General features: G+C 32.9%; 1 protein-coding gene across 1 annotated transcript; it reads right to left on the bottom strand.

Moving 5' to 3' along the window:
- Positions 1 to 9,310: 9,310 nt before the first annotated feature.
- Positions 9,311 to 18,386, bottom strand: LOC132739945 (complement factor B-like). Its single transcript, XM_060727789.1, has 2 exons — positions 17,395 to 18,386; positions 9,311 to 9,800 (listed from the first exon to the last, which is right to left on the bottom strand). The coding sequence occupies exons 1-2, from the start codon at positions 18,215 to 18,217 to the stop codon at positions 9,394 to 9,396; spliced, it is 1,230 nt and encodes a 409-aa protein (XP_060583772.1). The 5' UTR covers positions 18,218 to 18,386; the 3' UTR covers positions 9,311 to 9,393.
- Between the last annotated feature and the right edge of the window lie 431 nt (positions 18,387 to 18,817).

Raw genomic sequence — 18,817 nt, forward strand, 5'->3', positions numbered from 1 at the left:
ACTTAAATGTACAAGTAATTGTAAATAAATTCTTATTTAATGTAATACACAAGGTGAAGAAACTTAATTGTAATGTCTATAAAAAAATTGTTGAGATTGTTTTTGTTGCATTGATTATGGGGACTTGATCATCTGTTAATGTAAACATTTTAGATTATTATTATCCTTTTTTTAAACAAAAATCGTTTGTGCCAAAAAATGATCATACAAGTGTTGTTTTTGCTGGACAGTACAATAACTTTGCTACTTCATATCATTACAAAGGTCTGATTCAAAAGTCAGTCTCTAAAATGATATTATAAATCTACTTATTCCACAAAAATCAAAGAGAAATAAAAAAATATCCAATCGCAACCTTTTTTTCTTGCACAAAATTAAAATGAAACCACACTTATCAATCACTTAACAAATGATACCTGTTATTAGAAATATGAAATGTAGTTTCCTGTTTTTATCATCGGGGCTTTAAATAAATTATATTTAATGTGGCTATGGCATTTTAAATAAACTAAAAAGTGAAAATTGCATTTATTAATAATGCTGAAAAAAAAATGCTAAATATTGTTTCATTTACAATTTATAATTTAGTGGCATCAGGGACTACGATTAATGTGGAAAGTGTGTAATTACATTCCGGTATATTTTCAATAAATTTTGCAAAACTGTAATTGACGAGCGTCTCATTTCACTGAATTTTAAGGTGATTTTTTCTTTTCCTAATTAGAATCTATTTAATTTATATACATGAATATTTAACAATGTTCCATAACACTAATGTGTTGCCACATACTCACTCATCATTACAAATGTTTATTACATAATTACAACCTAGCAGTTGGATCATAAAATACAGTCAGTTTCATTAATGTATTTATGTAATGGTTATTTAATAGTATTTGCCAAGTTGTTTAATTGCTTTCATGCTGCAATAAATTGTATGACTGTAGGGAATGCTAGGTGGAATTGTACATGTACAGGTAAAAAAATGAACTGTATTTTGGCTTAACTAGTTTTAAATGTTTGATTAAATGCCTGTCTACTAAAAAGTACCATTTCAATGGCTGAAAATGGATTGCCAAGCTAGAAACCTGAAGCAGATTCTTGCGGTTGATATTAAAATGGGACAAGTTAGTTAGCGTCCTTTCAATAACTCTTTTGTTACACATTTTTTCCTGTCATGCTTATAATAGCTATAGTTGCTAAACATACATGTCTAGATACTGTTTGTTCGTATAAATTATACAAATATTCCAAGAAAATCCACATATCTGTCGATTTATTAACAAAACTCGGAATATTTCCGATTAAATTACCGTAATTAGTCATAACCTGTATGCTTTACTGCTTAAATCAAATATCTTCATGATTTAGTTCTTAACTCCAGCTATCTATTCCATGCTGAGGTTGTTTTATTAATGATGACATTTAGCGAGGGCTATTCTATCTGGCTGTAACCGCTTGCATTTACAAGGGGTTTGAAATTCAATCAAATCAGAAAACAACACGCCATATTCCCGCGGGGGTTGGGGGGGGGGGGGTTTGGCTCGAGTTACCCTTGACTGATTTATTATATTAGTTGCAGGAAGTGTCAAATTATCTGGTCGAATGTATGACATGACTTGTTTGTATGTTGAAAGTTATATGAATTTTATAAAACATATACATATATTTAAATATTAGGCATATGTATTTTTTTAGAGAAAAGGAAACGTATAAAAGCGTTAATATTTGAAAATAAGATGAACTTTATAACAAATTAACTGTTTTGTTGTTGTTATTATACTCCCCCCCCCCAAAAAAAAAACAAACAAAAAACAAAAAAACTCTGCGTTTGATGATATGCACCTGGTTGTCTCTCCGTCTATGTTTTAGTTATTTCGTACGGCAAAACAAAATTTGCTGCACCATCCCGATTCAAAAAGACTTGTATAAGAATCACATTTAAGTTTTTTTTGCGTGAAACTGCAATGCCCAGAGTTAGATATTTGGCATGCAGTATTGCCATGTTGATCCCTACCTAATTTAAACAATCACGAAGCTAGGGTATAAAATTGCCTCACCATGGAAGTCATTTAGATTATACAAATGTATAACATACAGATTCACATACATTTTATGTAGTAAAATATCGTATTTTTATGCCCCCGAAGGAAGGAGGCTTATTAAAATCGCACCGTCTCTGTCTGTCTTTGCGTCCTCGCTTCATTCGTGTCCGGACTGTAACTTTGTCATACATCGAGGGATTTTGAAAAAGCTTGGCTCAAATGTCAATATGTGTCGCGACTAAAAATCACGTCCCTACATCAAAGGTCAAGGTTACACTAACAATTTGAAGTTTCACTTTATCACAATTAGAGTTTATATGTACACACATTCGAGTCCGGACTGTAACTTTGTCATGCATTGAATGATTTTAAAATAACGGCATAAATGTCAACCACATCAAGACAACATGTCGAGTCCAAGACCCCTTTCCCAACCTTCATTGTTCAAGGTCGAAGTCAAACTTCTAGTTTGAAGGTACTCGTTATCTAGAAAAGAGTTTGAAGATACACATTCATGTCCGGACTATAACTGGACGGATTTTAAAATAACTTGGCACAAATGTGAACCACATCAAGAAAATGTGTTGTGGCTAAGGCTCAAGTCCGTCTGTCCGTCCATGCGTCCTCGCTTACACAACAATCATGTCCAGAATGTAACTATGTCCTGCATTGAGATATTTTGAAATACATTGGCACGAATGTGTATCACATGACAATATTGTGAAGCGTCCAAGAACCACATCCCTTTTCAAAGGTCAAGGTCACACTTATATTTTAAAGGTTCACGCTATCACAATGAGAGATTATACATGTAGGTACACACATTTGTATCAGGAATATAACTTTGTCATGCATCGGAGGATTTTAAAATAACTTGGCAAGACCCATGTTCCTACCTCCAAGGTCAAAATCACTCTAATATTCTGAAGGTACTTATGCTCATAAGAAGAGTTTGAAGGTACACATTAGTTTCCAAACTGTAACATTGTCATGCATTGAAGGATTTAAAAGTAACTTTGCTTAAATGTCTACCACATCAAGATGATGTGTCGCATCCAGAAGACCATTGTCCCAAGGTGTAAAGTTTGCTATAAACTGCACTTCATTTCACAAGAACAATATTAAGCAATTAGTTACTTTCATTCTCTTTTCTTTTCATAATACCTGCATGCTTAAGAAATCTTTTCTTGGGCATCCGTCACTTATGTGAAAGCTCTGACTTGTTTCTTCTACTTTTGTAGGCTGTAGCTACAATGTACAGAGCTAAGCTCTTTGTAATGTAGCAATACGTTGATGTCTTCTATAAACATTTTATTAAAGCGGCCTTCAGCTTTTATTTTCTGTGGGAAAAACAATTTTTGTTTGTTTCAAACTAAGTATTTCCGTAATTTTATCACGGAAAAATGCATCATATCACGTCAATACATGAACAGCTTAGATAATTTAGAGAGTGGACCGATGTATTTGATGGTATCGAGGAGCTTCCATAATGTTTATGTATTTTTATCATATGTAGATTTCATTTTTGTCCCCCCCGCATTTTTGAAGGAAAAGGGGGGATATAGAAATAAACACTGTCTGACCGTCCGTACAAATGTATAGATACCTAGGGGGCTATGGGAACAATAGGTAAAAGAAAATTTCCTTTGATGCTATTCATTCAGTTAGCTCTTATGTGGATACTTTTTCTTTTACATGGCTAAAAGAACTAAAGAGTAGCCACTTAAATACCAAACATTGAGCATTTCTGTCCGTCACATTTTCGTGTCTGGTCCAAACCAATGTCATTTATTGAAGGAATTTGAAATAACTTGGCTTAAATTTTTATTATAATAAGACAATGTGTCATGCGCAACAACCGGACCCCTACCTACATGTTCAAGGTTACAGTTGGTGGTTAAAGGTCAACATTGTCTATTTTAGAGTTATATGTCGTGTCCGGTCCATAACTTTCTTACCCATGAAGGGATTTTGAAAATACTTTTCTCAATGGTTACAAAAATGAGACGATGACATGAGCAAAACAAGTCGCATATCTCCAAGGTCAAGGTCACAGTGGGATGACAAATATTAACATAGTCTGTTGCAGGGTATATTTTATTTCCAGTGCATAACATGCTCATCAATCAAGGGATTTTGAAAAGACTTTGCACATATGTTCACATTAAGAAGATGATGTGTCGTGCGCATACACCCAGGCGCCTACCGTCAAGATTAAGGTCACACTTGGTGATAAAAGGTCAAAATCGTCTGTTCGAGGGTATTTGTGGTGTCTTGTCAAAGTCGGCATCATGCCATTTGTTAATAATAATTCACCATGAGGTATCACACAAATAATAAACCTGCACATGTTCAGCGTGTCATGGGTGGTAAACGCAGCGGATTAGTAATCACGGATTGTTCGGTCCGTCGGTTAAACAAACCGTTTTCTCCTTGATCAAGAAACTTCAATCGTTGGTTAGTACCTCGATCCTACTTGTTTTGATAAACGTTTTCGAGAGTACGTCTTTACCATATGGCTTTTCTACACAATCAAACTAAATAAATTCTGTATTAACAACTTGGTCCCAACTAATTGTACTTCCAATTGAGATATTTTATGCATTAACATTATTTCCGCCGTATAGAAAAGCGATATTCTGACCCAGAATAAAAACATCACAGTATATAGTTTTGAAACATCAAACTATTTTGACAATATAAAACGTAAACTAAGTTATTTTGTGATTTTCCATCTTTTTTATGAAGGGAGCAAATACAAATAAGCGTAAAAATGACACAGAGCAACAAAAAACATACTACGTTAAGGTTATTATTTTTTAACTTAAAAGTCGACCATATATTGATAAGCTTCCTTCATTCAAATAGAACAAGATATGCTTATTGAACACAATACCACCATTCTAAATATAGTAATGCATCAAAGGCTGTGATGAAATGTATGTAATTTTGAAAATAAGAGGGTGAAGGCAATATTCGGGTTTGTGTAAAACATGAAAGTTCTAATTCTATATTTTATTTTGTACAAACAGATAAAAGACAAACAATACAACACATTACAGATCAAAACAGTTAAATTTAAATAACAGCAACATATCCTAAGAGTTGTCTTTATGGCCTGACCATTAAGTGTACTTTAAGCTTAATAACAAAAACACAAAAACTATCTAAGAAAGTAAACTTATCAACATTTTTAACAGGATTACCACTATAACTTAACGAAATATTACTGCTATTGCGAAAAAAAAATACTTGGAGAGAATTGCTTTTAAAAGTAATTCATTAAATTAGCATTTAGCAAATTTTTGCAGTAAAAAGCATAAGTATTTCTGTATTTTGAAAAGTTATTGCATTAAAGTAGCATTATTACAAAAAGGAGTGTATCAAATTAGCATTATTACAAAAAGTAATGCATCAAGCATTATTACAAAAAGTAATGCATTAAATAAGCATTATAATAAACAGTAGTGCATTAAAATAGCATTTAAACAAAAAGTGATACATTTTATTAGCATTATTCCAAACGAATGGTATTAAATCATCATTACTACAAAAGTAATGCATTAAATTAGCATAATTACAAAAATGTTATGCATTATATTACCGTCATTACAAAAAGTAATGCATTGAATTAGAATTATACAAAAAGTAATGCATTGAATTAGCATTATTACAAAAAGTAATGCATTAAATTAGCATTATTACAAAACGTAATGCATTATATTAGCGTCATTACAAAAAGTAATGCATTGATTAAGAATAATACAAAAAGCAATGCATTGAATAAGCATTATTACATTATAACAAAAAGTAATGCATTAAATAAGCATTATAACAAAAAGTAATGTGTTGCCTAAAGCAGTATTTTATTCACGTGTAAACTGCAAATTAATACTTAAGTCAAATGATGATATATATTTACAAAAGTAATCACTTACAGTAAAAAATCAAGTTAAAAGTACAAAGTATCTGCTATCAATTTCACTGTTGCACTTGATAAATTCTAGGCCCTTTAAAGCTATTTTGAAAAAAGGCCTCGACAAAAAGTATGCAGCATTCTTGAGAACTTGAAAAAAGGGAAGAATAAAAGTTTAAAATAAAACTTATTTATAAATGTGTATGGTGATACACATTTGTATTCTGTCTCTTCTTTTTTTTCTAAGAACTATAATTAGTTGAAACATTTTGATTATTATGGCTGCTGTTGGGAATATTATTTTTGAAATTGAAAAATAAAGTTTTTTTTTTTATTTGTCATGGACCACTGGTGAAAGGAGAACACTTCGTATGTTGGTTACAAGTTTTATTTATATAACATGCTCTGATTAAAACTACAAAGAATATAGAAAAGATAACCAAAACATGATTAAGGGTTCATAGCACAAGTGCATGCAAACACTTATCAAACATTGTAAATTATATATACACATTCTCTGAATAAAAAGTAACATCTAAATTATCATATACAGTCTAACTATGAAGTATGAGTGATTATTTAAAACTTTGTAATAAAAGCTTACAAAATAAAGCAAGTTTAATAATTTAACTTTTATTTTTACAATTTATAAGTTTCTTTATTTTATGAGAGCTTGGGTTGTTAACATAATGATTATCTTTGAATTTAATTCTTTATATCATTAGAAAAATGTGTGCATTCAGAAAGATAATGAAATTCGTCTCCAAGACATATTTTGTACATAAGTTAGATATTCTATCAGCACGTTCAATTTTAAAATATCGACCTTACTCTATAGGAAAATTAAGATTCATAGTTCGAAACCTGCACATCCATATTTATATAAAATGAACGATTTATAGGCAAAATAGTGTTGAAGTTCGCTAAAGGAACTGTCACAAAGTTTTAAATGTTTAAGAGACACCACTCAGACAAAATTAATCGAAGTTCATTTTACTTTCTTCACACTAACCGAAGGTGACAACCCTTATTTTGTTATCTACATGTATAATTTACTGCTTTTTGTTGCATCATACTGGCATTGGTCCTATTGAAGGCAAAATTTTTGTTACTACATGCTGAAATTTTTCATAGCTCTTTATTTTATTGTCAACATACATATGTATTTTATTATCAAGTTTATTATTTCATAGCTTGAGCAAATAAAATAAACAATGACATTAGATTTAAAAATATTATCGGTATGTTTTTCATATTCATTTTAGTGAACAAAGTAAAAAAAGAGCAAAATAATGTATTTAAGCATAGGTAATGTTCAAAATTAGCATTATAAAATTTGCATTATTACATTTGATGAAGATTTGATTCACACCATGTCTGGCGAAAAATCATCACTGTATTTTTTTCACAGTTATAGTCATTATAAAATATTATGCTCATTTTTTTCACTGTCAAGTTGAGTTGAATTAGGGATTCTGTATTTATCTATTCTATGATCACATCCGTGTTATTTTTGCCGTGTGGCGGCTGTAAAAAGTCTCCCCGTACATTTAATCAATGATGTTATATTTTCGATCCATGAAGATCGTTCAGCACGACATTATTGTTGTGCTTATGGTATTTTTAGTTTCAACTTTTCGGCATTTTCTAGTTGGGTGGTTCCAATATTTCTACTTGAATAATATTGAATCACCCTTAGGATATGTTGCCTGCTTTTTAAATTTGTCTTTTGACGTCTTATATGTGATACGCAGGCTTCATAACCTCCCATCCCCTTTCAAAATTCCATTTTATTTAGTTCCGCCTATTGTTTTCTCGTTTAGGGCACAGGCTTTTTATTACCTGGGGACCATACGCCGCTTTTCATGGAATGGCACGGAAGTGCCACACTGAAGGTTCCATGATAACCGCTGTATGAACACATCTGCGGATGTTTCTAAATTCAAAATTTTACTATTTCATGTGTAAATGTTGAATTCTGCTTAAGCCGGTGCTAGGGGGCGTGGGGTAACTTGCACTTCCCAGTACCGTCCATGAACAGGCTCAATCAAACCGAGCCTGCAACATTTTCAATTTTGCCGTGTTGGGCTTTCTTTAGGGATTCTGTATTTATCTATTTTAGTAATACGTTTCAAGAGATTGACTATCATAATGGCTATTGACCAACTATTGATTATGAAAAATTGTTTTATAAAGAATATATAAATTATAAAATATCTAAAATATGTAAAGGCTGTCACATTTAAAAAAAATGTCGACTACTTATAGAATTGTCCGTGGGTCACGTAGGTTATTGATTATATTTATTGTAAAATATAGAATTGTTCATAGTAAAATACAAAGCTGGTCGTAATTATGGTAAAATGCTATGTTATTTAGACTTTTACCTGTGCACTTACCATTTGCTATTGGACGGGCATAATGTAACTTTAACAACTATTTTCAACTTTTAACATAAGTTCCTGTCTGTCAATTTTTTTATGTCGGTCTTTTCGGCAAACCAAATAAAATTATCAAAAACACGAACGAGTATGAAGTAGCGCGTATATCAAGATTAAGCAAAAAATATCAACGCCTGAATCCTAGGCTACATAATTCGTAGAATGTTTCTAAACTACTTGTAATTAAATACAATTGTTTGCAAACATAACAATATCATTTGCATATAAGATAAGAAACATTTTAAACATTTGAACATCAATACCTTCCGAACTTTTATCAACAATTGAGCCGCGCCATGACAAAACCATCATAATGGGTTTGCGACCGGCATAGATCCAGACAAGCCTGCGCATCCGCGCAGTCTGATCAGGATCCATGCTGTTCGCTATCAGTTTCTCTACTTGTAATAGGGTAGGTTAGCAAACAGCATTATGTTGGTTTTGTCGTTACGTGGCTCAAATATGTCTGCTAAGTTTCGTTACAACGTAATCAATCTCTTAAAAAATATGTCAATTCTTCTTTAAAAAGTGCCTTTTTAAAACAAATGGGCCATAACTCCAAAGCCTTTTGTACGCATTCTCATTTTATATAGTGATCCTTAATTATCTATTCATATTTACATTTCTGCCAAAAAGTTTCTATGATATGGATTCAGGCGGACGTACTTTCTTCTTGAGTTGATATTATTTGGTTATTATCTCTAAAACCCTACAAATCCATAAGCAACTTTTTCCTAAGTAATATCTGAACACAGACATTCGTACCTTAATCTCTCCTGATGGCTTCTCGAGAATAAAGACCTGGTTCTCATCTTTACTTTGATCGTTTAAAAGACAGCCCTTTTGTTTTTGTCCAATTCACCCTGCTTATATCTTTCATTAATAAAACAAAACATCTTAATATATAAAGCAAAACTTGATGTAATATACATGTATATAATGCAGATATTTTTAACGAGTGGTCTCTTGTGCAGTTTACCTCCTCTACATGTTATATAACCGGCAAAGCCCAGTGGCAAACACCTCTTATGTCTAAGCCGGTTAAGTTAGTGCATGGTATATCGTAGAGAGGAGAGTCGGTTTCGTTGGTTTTTCTCATAATGCAGTTTTCTTCCGTACCGCCGTTTGGCTCAGAAGGAGCCCACCACGTGACCGATTTGCAATCATCTCGTGTCATATTAAGACTTCTAGCATAGTTTATTAACTCGTCAAATGTCCTATTTCCCACCGAGATGTTTTCACTTTTAAAACATTTAGTTAAATTATTCATTCTCTTGTAGTAATGTTTCTTCTGAGGCATCAATATGTTATAGACCCCGTGACTATCAAGCAAATATCTATAGAGCTGTACATCAAATCCAGTCTTACCGTAACCTGAACATATCCCGTCAAACTGATCTAAAATAAACAAACAATTCAGTTAAGGCTGTAAGTTTATGCTTTTTCACAGACGACGGTTCTTGGGTTAACTCACGTTGAAAAATATTAAAACGACTTGGTAGCGAGACACACACACCCGTTGAGTAAACCTCCCTCCGTCAATAACACTTAATTAAGACGTTTAAGAAATGTCTGGTCAAAGCTATCATTAAATTTATGTCAACAATTTGGATTATAAGCTGGTTCTTTAGATATTTATACGATAATTGAGATAGATTTATTTAAATGATTTTAAACATTATTTAAGTTTAAAAATTCACACAGGGTCTTTCAAACAGTCCGGAGACTCTACTCGCTCCGATTCTATTTAAAAGACCCTGGTCGCTCAATAGGAACATGCGTATTAACAAAATAAAAATAAACCAAAGTACACCGTTTCAATATATGGCTACATCTCCCATTATTTCACACATCAAATAATAATAATAATAATAATAATAATAATAATAGTTATAATAATAATAATAATAATAATAATAATAATAATAATAATAATAATAATAATAAAATGGGGGTGGGGCTGTGGGGGGGGGGGGGGTGACAGTTACTAGTTTTGTAGAGGATCACTTCCTTAAATTTTGCTTATTAATCTCCCTTTTTTACATGTCGATAAATTTAAAATATTTGAGGCATTGCATCTCATGCACTCGGAAATATTTTTTGTTAAAAAAGACGTTGCACAAAAAATTTGCATGGTAAGTTAATTCAACAATCAAATATTTTGCTTCCTCGTTCTGTAATATATATCAATTTTCAAATTTCATGTACCATTTTTTCAAATGCCCGAGTTTCTCCAAGGTTTTTATTTTGACTTGACTTTATAATTATGTTCATCTGATAACACGATAAAATGTGTTTTTTTAACTTCTTATTTGTAAGTATATCAAAACCTTTTATTTCGGCAGACTCTTCTGATGCATATGACTTTGTCATTTGAATTTACAGATTAAGGATTTCTGAGTGTGAAGAAAAAGTCAGTAAGCCTTAATCCATGCCCTCCTGGAGCCCTTACCGCCAGAAAAAAACCAGGATCGTATACACATCTCTGAAGTCTGGTCAGCACTAAACTGTGAACTTACTAACAATAATTTTCATACTCCGCGAAAAATAAAAATTATGCATGTAGTTGCCGTATTATCACACTCACTCACTCATTCCGTCCGTCTTTCTGTATGTCAGTCCGCAAATTCGGACCAACGTCCAATGATTTATTAACGTCATTCCGTCTATAATCTTATTTTAACAAGAGCCACCACCGGACGGGGGCAACGTTCGACTTTTTAATTTTTCTAAAAGCAAACAAAGAAACGTTTGAACAAATCTTAATATTCTCTTTTTATAATTTTGATAGGTCTGTCTTGCCAATAAGTTTTGTCAAAGTATGAATCATTTGCATATATCCGCATGTGTATTACAGAAGAAAAAAAAAAAATATATATATATATATGTAGTCATTTAATTCACAAATCAGATAAAAATTGAATAATATAACCTTCAAGGTCCAGGTCATAAAACTGGCCAAGGTCAATTTGAGTTTGATAAACATAAAGGTCTTGTGCTTAAGAATGTTCTGTTATAATATGAAGTCAATCCATTCATTAAAAGCAAAGTTACAGCCAAATACAGCCAAACAAATTGAAAATTTCAAGAATTTACCTTCAAAGTCAAGGTCATTTATGAGTGATGGTCAAATTCTATCTAATTATTTTAAAGGTCTATCTTGGAAAATTATCATGTTCAAGTTTAAAGACAATCCATTCTAAAATAACAAAGTTACAGCCAATAATAGGAAGAACAAGCAAAATTTGGACATTTGACCATGAAGGACCTTATGGATACAGGTCAAGGTTATTGTGGTCTAATATTATATGTTATTTTGGTTTTGGAGTGATATATGTGGATATATTACCTGCTAAGATTTTATATCACCCGAGCCGTTAGGCGAGGGTGATATTTTATCAGTAATATATCCACATATATCACTCCAAAACCAAAATAATAATTTTATTACCCTTCCCCTGTCGAGTTTAGACGATTTTTTAAAAAATCATTGCTGTTTCAAATGAAACGTCGAAATAAGATTCCCTTTAGGGTACCTCTTCATCACAACATGACGTCACATAAATACATGACGTATTTTTCCCGCACCTAACGAATGTAAACGAGAGAAAAGGATAGTCTATTGAAAGCACTTTTTTGTAATTAATATCAAGCTTTCACAAGGTCGTATTTGTTTTCAATACGGATGGGAATTTGTATCATTACTCTACTTTGGTAAATATTTATCATTTGACAGTTAAAAAGTGCTTGTAAATCGGAATTTACACCGCGTAAAATCGAACCGTACGCGCATCATCTCAGCGCATGTCGTTTACAACGTTGGGTACCCAACGGGGAAATTTAATGTGTATATTACCCGTCTGGCTCGGTTATATCAATTTCTTTCGGGTAATCAATATCCAATCAAAAAGGCGGAAAACATCTGGAAGGGTAATAAACAGTGCTATAAGGGTTTTGTGGCCAAGTATGAAGACAATACACCGAGAACTAAAAACTTTATGATTCAGGTACAAGTTTGCGGACGGCAACGGCGCAAGGACAATAACAATACCTCTACTTTTTTAAAAAAAAGAATCGAGCTAAAATGAAAGAAACCACATAAATCGTCGATGTAAAAGAGGAAATGTTCACTCGTTAATGCTTGTCCACAATTTGATGAAAACATAACACAGTAATATGTCCAAAAGATTAGTCGAAGTGTCAAATATATTAAATTACCTTACTAGATTTTTGTCTATATATCTCCTATTAAATACTTTCAATAATTGTTGCAATTTGTATTATACAGCATTCAGTAATTGACCGATTACTTTCGTTAATATTAGGAACATACCTAGTGTGTATAAAGTTATGGACCACTTTGATTAAAATGTAAAATGTGCTAAGAACTGAGTTTTACACAATATGCCTTATTTATTGACTGTTGTAAATCATATATTTCGAATAATGCTTTTAATAACTTTGACCGAAGCAAGGAGTCTTTATATCACGGTTACCAGCGCTAAAATAACAAAAAGACGTTATACGTTTTTGCTCATAAGACCTTTATCTATTTACTGATGTCTTTCATATTGTTATACATGTAGTCCTTGCGGCGTTGCCGTCCGCAAACTTGTACCTGAATCATAACGTTTTTAGTTCTTGGTGTATTGTCTTCATACTTAGCCACAAAAACCCTTATAGTAGACCACAATAACCTTGACCTTCATCCATAAATGGGATTGACCTTCAAGGTAAAATGTCAAATTTTTGCTTGTTCTTCCTATTATTGGCTGTAACTCTATTATTTTAGAATGGATTGTCTTTAAACTTGAACATAATAATTCTATCAAGATAGACCTTTAAAGGGTTATTCAGGCAAATTAATGACAAAAATATTAAAATGATCTTATGTTCTCAAATCACGCTAAGATGGCATTTCATAAAGTTTCAGCACGTGACTTGAACAAACCCTTGAAGTGACAATATCAGATACTGTGGATATTGTTTTATTGAAACAAGTTTTAGTCATTCATTTGACATGTTCTTTAACGTTATAAGAGTTCACTGTGATAACTATTGTGAAATCCTAGCGGTCTAACCTGACCCACGCGGGTCAAGTTAGGAAACCACTATTTTATTCTTTATACTGAGTAAAGTTTTGTTCCTTTGACTGTCTAATATATTCATTTTGAGGTCATTCACAGAATAATGAATGAAGAATTCAAAACTAAATCATGAAAATTTTGCCTGTGTCTCCCTTTAAAATAATTAGATAGACATTGACCATCACTCATAAATGACCCTATTTTGAAGGTCAAATTCTTGAATTTTTTAATTTGTTTGGCTGTATTTGGCTGTAACTTTGCTGTTATTGAATGGATTGACTTCATATTATAACAGAACATTCTTAAGGACAAGACCTTTATGTTTATCAAACTCAAATTGACCTTGGCCATTTTTATGACCTAGACCTTGAAGGTTAAATTATTCAATTTTCACTGATTTGTGAATTAAATGACTATACATATATCTTTTTTCTTTATACATGCGGATATATGCAAATGATTCATACTGTACCAACACTTATGTGACAAGACATACCTATTAAAATTATAAAAAAGGGAACGTTAAGATTTGTTCAAATGTTTCTTTGTTTGCTTTTAGAAAAAATTAAAAGTCGAGCGTTGCCCCCGTCCGGCGACGGCTCTTGTTAAAATAAGATTATAGACGGAATGACGTTAATAAATCATTGGACGTTGATCCGAATTTGCGGACTGATATACAGACAGACGAACATAATAAGTGAGTGTGATAATGCGGCAACTACATGCATAATCTTTATTTTTCGCGGAGTATGAAAACTAATGTTAGTAAGTTCACAGTTTAGTGCTGACCAGACTTCACCGAAGTGTTTACGATCCTGGCTTTTTTTGGCGATAAGGGCTCCAGGAGGGCATGGGTTAAGACTAACTGACTTTTTCTTCACACACTCAGAAATCCTAAGTCTTTAATTCAAATGACAATATATGAAAAACATGATCAACAAGGAAAGGCGGCGTTCAATGAACGCAACCCCCATATGACCCAGCAACAAGAACCAATGGCAAGGAGCCCAGGCGGACCCCAAACATAAAAAGGACAGGGCAACGACACGTTAATCATTAAATGATAAATAATTTGTAACTGATTAGGAATTCAAAGAAAATAATAATAGGCCCACAAAAGGGAAGGGGACAGGAGACCGGGGGAAGGGGGGGGGGGGGTAATCAAAGAAATAAAAACTAGAGGCAATGGGAAAGATACTTACCGTAGACGAGAAAACAACAAGGGACACAAGCAAAAGTGTCACCAAAACAGTATGAAACAACATAGACATACATCTGAGGAACACAGTGGGGCGCCGCCTTGGAACGGTCAGCAGCATAATAATGACTGCTAACCGAGTTTAAACCGGTTAATGGTGCACCAAACCTCGCTCTTAGCCCCACCATGTTCCTATAAACGAGACAGTGTAAATAAAATGAATCCCCGCCAAGTGAAATTCTAACAGTTGTCATGGTTACAAAAGGTTAAATAAGTAAAACACTAAAATGATCATGTAGAAACATATAAAAGTAAACCCAATTACCATAACAAAAGTACTCAATGTCCTAAAGGAAGACAGAGCAACAAGAAAATCACCTACAAGGGCCCGACGAAGCAAGGCAGAAGACGAACATTAAGACAATTCAGTCCCAAAGGGCTTTACGAACTATCCATCATAGAGTCTCCCACTTGGTCCGTCAGATGCAATCAAAAGAGGAAAGCGTAGTGTCCAACTGTAAAAGGGTTGAACACTAAACATGCAGTATGTCTTAAAATAGTAGGGTCATAACCTCTTTTAATAAAACGTTTAATAATTTTAGTAAAAACAGCAGAAAAATTACCATGACCCAAAATCTTACGAAGTTTGTAAACCACATCGCCATAAAAACCAGGCTGGCTAATCCCTTGTCGCAGAAGAGTTTTTAAATCACTATTGAATTTAGAAATTAAATCAAAGTTACGATTGTAAAATTTAGTAAAATATTTCCGTAATTTATGATAGCGGTAGCCTTGTTTTAGAAGCTTGCTGGTAATAAAAACATTCCGCTCGTTGAAATCCTTTACGTTGTTAACAAGCTCTAGCGAATCTAATTTACTGAGAAACATAAACCCCGTAGGATGTCGCATAGGGTACGTCTCCATCCAAATGTGGATAATTAACTATACAAAAGTCAAAGTCATCTCTTTTATCATAAATTTTCGTGTGAATAGAATTGTTGTTGATAGTAATATGAAGATCCAAAAATGATGAACTAAAATTTCAAGAGTTCGTTTTATTAAGTTGTAGTTCATGCGGATTAATGTCAGACACCATTTGATCAAAATAAGGATTATCTAAATTAAAAATATCATCAAGGTATCTGAAAGTATTATTAAATGCGACTATAACATCTTGTTGTTTCTCTACAGAGAGACTCAACATAAAGTCTCTTTCATAGCAGTACAAAAACAAATCGGCGACCAGGGGTGCACAATTAGTACCCATAGGAATTCCTATGATCTGTTTAAATAGGGTATTATCAAACCTGACATAAATGTTGTCTAAATGAAAAGAGAGTGCTCTACAAACTTCGTCACAGGTCCACATAGTATAATGTTTAACAATACCGTTAGTAAAAAAAGCTCTGTTCGAATTACATGCTAGAAAGGTAACTTTTTCCCGTGCAAAAGTTTTCTGAATTAGGGAAATTAGTTTATCATTGATTAATTTATGTGGCAAAGTTGTTTAAAGTGTAGAAAAATCGTATGTACTGACAGTTGAAGCTTGAAAGTTATTAATTTTGAATTTATCCAAAATTTCACCAGAATTTTTAATTGACCAAAAGAGATGTTTGCCTGTGTTTTCATAGACTTTATCACAATATCTAATTACATGTGTTTTAATGGCAGTCAAACAAGACGTCAATAAAATAGAAAGTTTACTTGTAGTGCAAGATGTAGAATTAGCAATAATACGGCTTTGTAAGGTTTTAAGTCATGTGCATCAGAAGAGTCTGCCGAAATAAAAGTTCTTGATAAACTTACAAATAAGAAGTTAAAAAACATATTTTGAAGTGTGGTCGGAAGAACATCTAAAGTCAAAACAAAATAAAAACGTTGGAGAAATTCGGGCCTTTGAAAAACTGGTACATGAAAATTGAAGATTGATATATATCACAGAACGAGGAAGCAAAATATTCGATAGTTGAATTAATATATCCATGCAAATTGTGTGTGCAATGTTCTTTTTTATCAAAAATATTTCCGAGAAAATATCACCTAAAAGATCTCCCAGATGCATTTTTAGTTCCTTTTACATAAAATTAGTGCTTAGCTGTCATTTAGAACTCACTACATAATAAATAACGTAGAGAATAGCTCCGGATATATGTCTGTGGTATGTGAAAAATCCGATCGGAATTTACAATACATCTGTGGTGATAAAAAGAAGATGCCGGACAGATCTGAGTAAATGCGCAACTTTAAGATGAACCTAAAGTTGTTAACTGTCTTGATGACATAAAATAGTTTTATACTTAAAACAGTTTACCGTTGCAGTTTATTGAAAATGTCAGGACGCTAAGAGGCACCAGTAATACATACAATAATATACATAGAAAGTAAAATATCTTATACTTATGTACAAGATGGTATACTAGTATATAAATCAAAACGTAAGTGTTGATAATAAGCTCAGTTACTTAAATGATAATATATTTGTTTTACATAATACTGCAAGTTTTAACAATATACTCCTATCTGTGCTATTCATCAAAAATAGAAAACATTGACATTAGTACTATACTTTCTGTTTATGTATTTAGTTCAATCAGAATTAACAAATTGACAATTAAATAAGTAATGATATTCATCTCCATGTGAGATAGTATTGCACAAGTTACACGCTTTTATTTTCTTTGTATATTACAAAATCTACCAAACTTACCAAAGTTTTCCAGAGGTTCTGTGTGAAATACACACCGATAATTCCAAGGTTCGTTATAGGTTCCATTCTTACAGCATCGAACCCTATTAAAAGCCCATGTACCATTTCTGCAAGTGCTCGTCGCAGTCGGTCCTAAAGCCTGGTAATTTTGCTTGCACGTGAAATGAATGACTTCTCTTTTACCACTGTATTCTATCCGGGACAACACAGCATTTTCATATGTTGATTTTGGTGTTTTACACATTGGTTCACACCGAAACACTCTTTTTTCCCATTTTCCGTTACTGGTACATGTAATCGAAGGTGTTCCAAAACTCCTGTAGCCATCTTTGCACATGTATCTATTGGTAGACCCTATTGTTTGAATGTCGGATAGCAGATAAGCATTCGCAACAAAAGGTGGCGACGGACAAGTTGACTTTAAACATGAGAAGTCTTTAGGATCTCGCTTCGATGATACACACCTGTCTGTGCCGTTGCATTTATTATCGTTACATGGTCCAAGATCAGACGATATCCAGTCTTTTTTCTCAAGAAACATACAGAGCGGTTCATTTCCACTTAATCCACTCACATAACTAGCGATACCTCCAACACCGCTAACATCCTTCAAGCTACAGTGATTCATTCTCTGCATGAACATAATATATGTACATCTAGAACGCCGGTCACATTCTTCAGTACATTCGTCTAAACTTGTGCCAAACAATTGTAGAAATGTATCAGTTTTATCACATTGTTTATTTACGAAATGTTTAACAACTGCAGATTCAATAAGAGCTAATAATGCTGCTACACTAACAAACACGGCAATCATCTTCATATTTATTTTGATAGTTTTCACTTTAAAGAATTCTTTTAATTTTGAATAACGTATGGCAATGTCATCTAGAAGTTTAATGATGTAAACTTATGCTATGCCTTCAAGAGCCAGAAGTTCAATGTGCATAAAATTTCAATACCAGAATCTGTGACAAACTAATCGATTTTAGATTTATTTGTTTCCTGTCCTTCAGTATGCTAACTTTATTTAATATCCATGTCAGTTTTCGATTCGAGGTATCAAAATGATAATATAAAGTTTGTCAGCAGGGCTGGGAATCAGCCTCGTTTCCAAATAACTTCATAAAAGATCTAGCCCGCTTCGAGTTACAAGTTCGCTATAACGTTTTTTTTTTATTACAAAATGGTTGGGCAAGCTATATATACCGAAGGAAACGGAAAATAGTGGAGTAGGTTAATAAATATATCTGGTTTTCACCCATTTCCAACAAAAAAGAGAAATAAACAAAAAAAAAATTTTTTGTTCCAAGATTGCGGCGTTTGTTTAAATTTTGTGGGATACGACGCAGCACTGATTGCCAGCCCTGCTTATAGAGCCAGGTCAGATTGCATGGAAGCGCAGGATGATCGGTCTCTATTT

This window comes from Ruditapes philippinarum, unplaced genomic scaffold (assembly GCF_026571515.1).
Source record: "Ruditapes philippinarum isolate M1 unplaced genomic scaffold, ASM2657151v2 ctg5254_1_1_1_1, whole genome shotgun sequence".
NCBI lineage: Eukaryota > Metazoa > Mollusca > Bivalvia > Venerida > Veneridae > Ruditapes > Ruditapes philippinarum.

Bases quoted from the DNA above. Each gene is read 5' to 3' on its own strand.
- LOC132739945 (XM_060727789.1), bottom strand. From the start codon at position 18,217: ATGAAGATGATTGCCGTGTTTGTTAGTGTAGCAGCATTATTAGCTCTT. The intron at 9,801-17,394 runs GTAAGTTTGGTA...TGTTTATTTTAG, and splicing joins AGAACCTCTGGAAAACTTTG to ATCAGTTTGACGGGATATGT.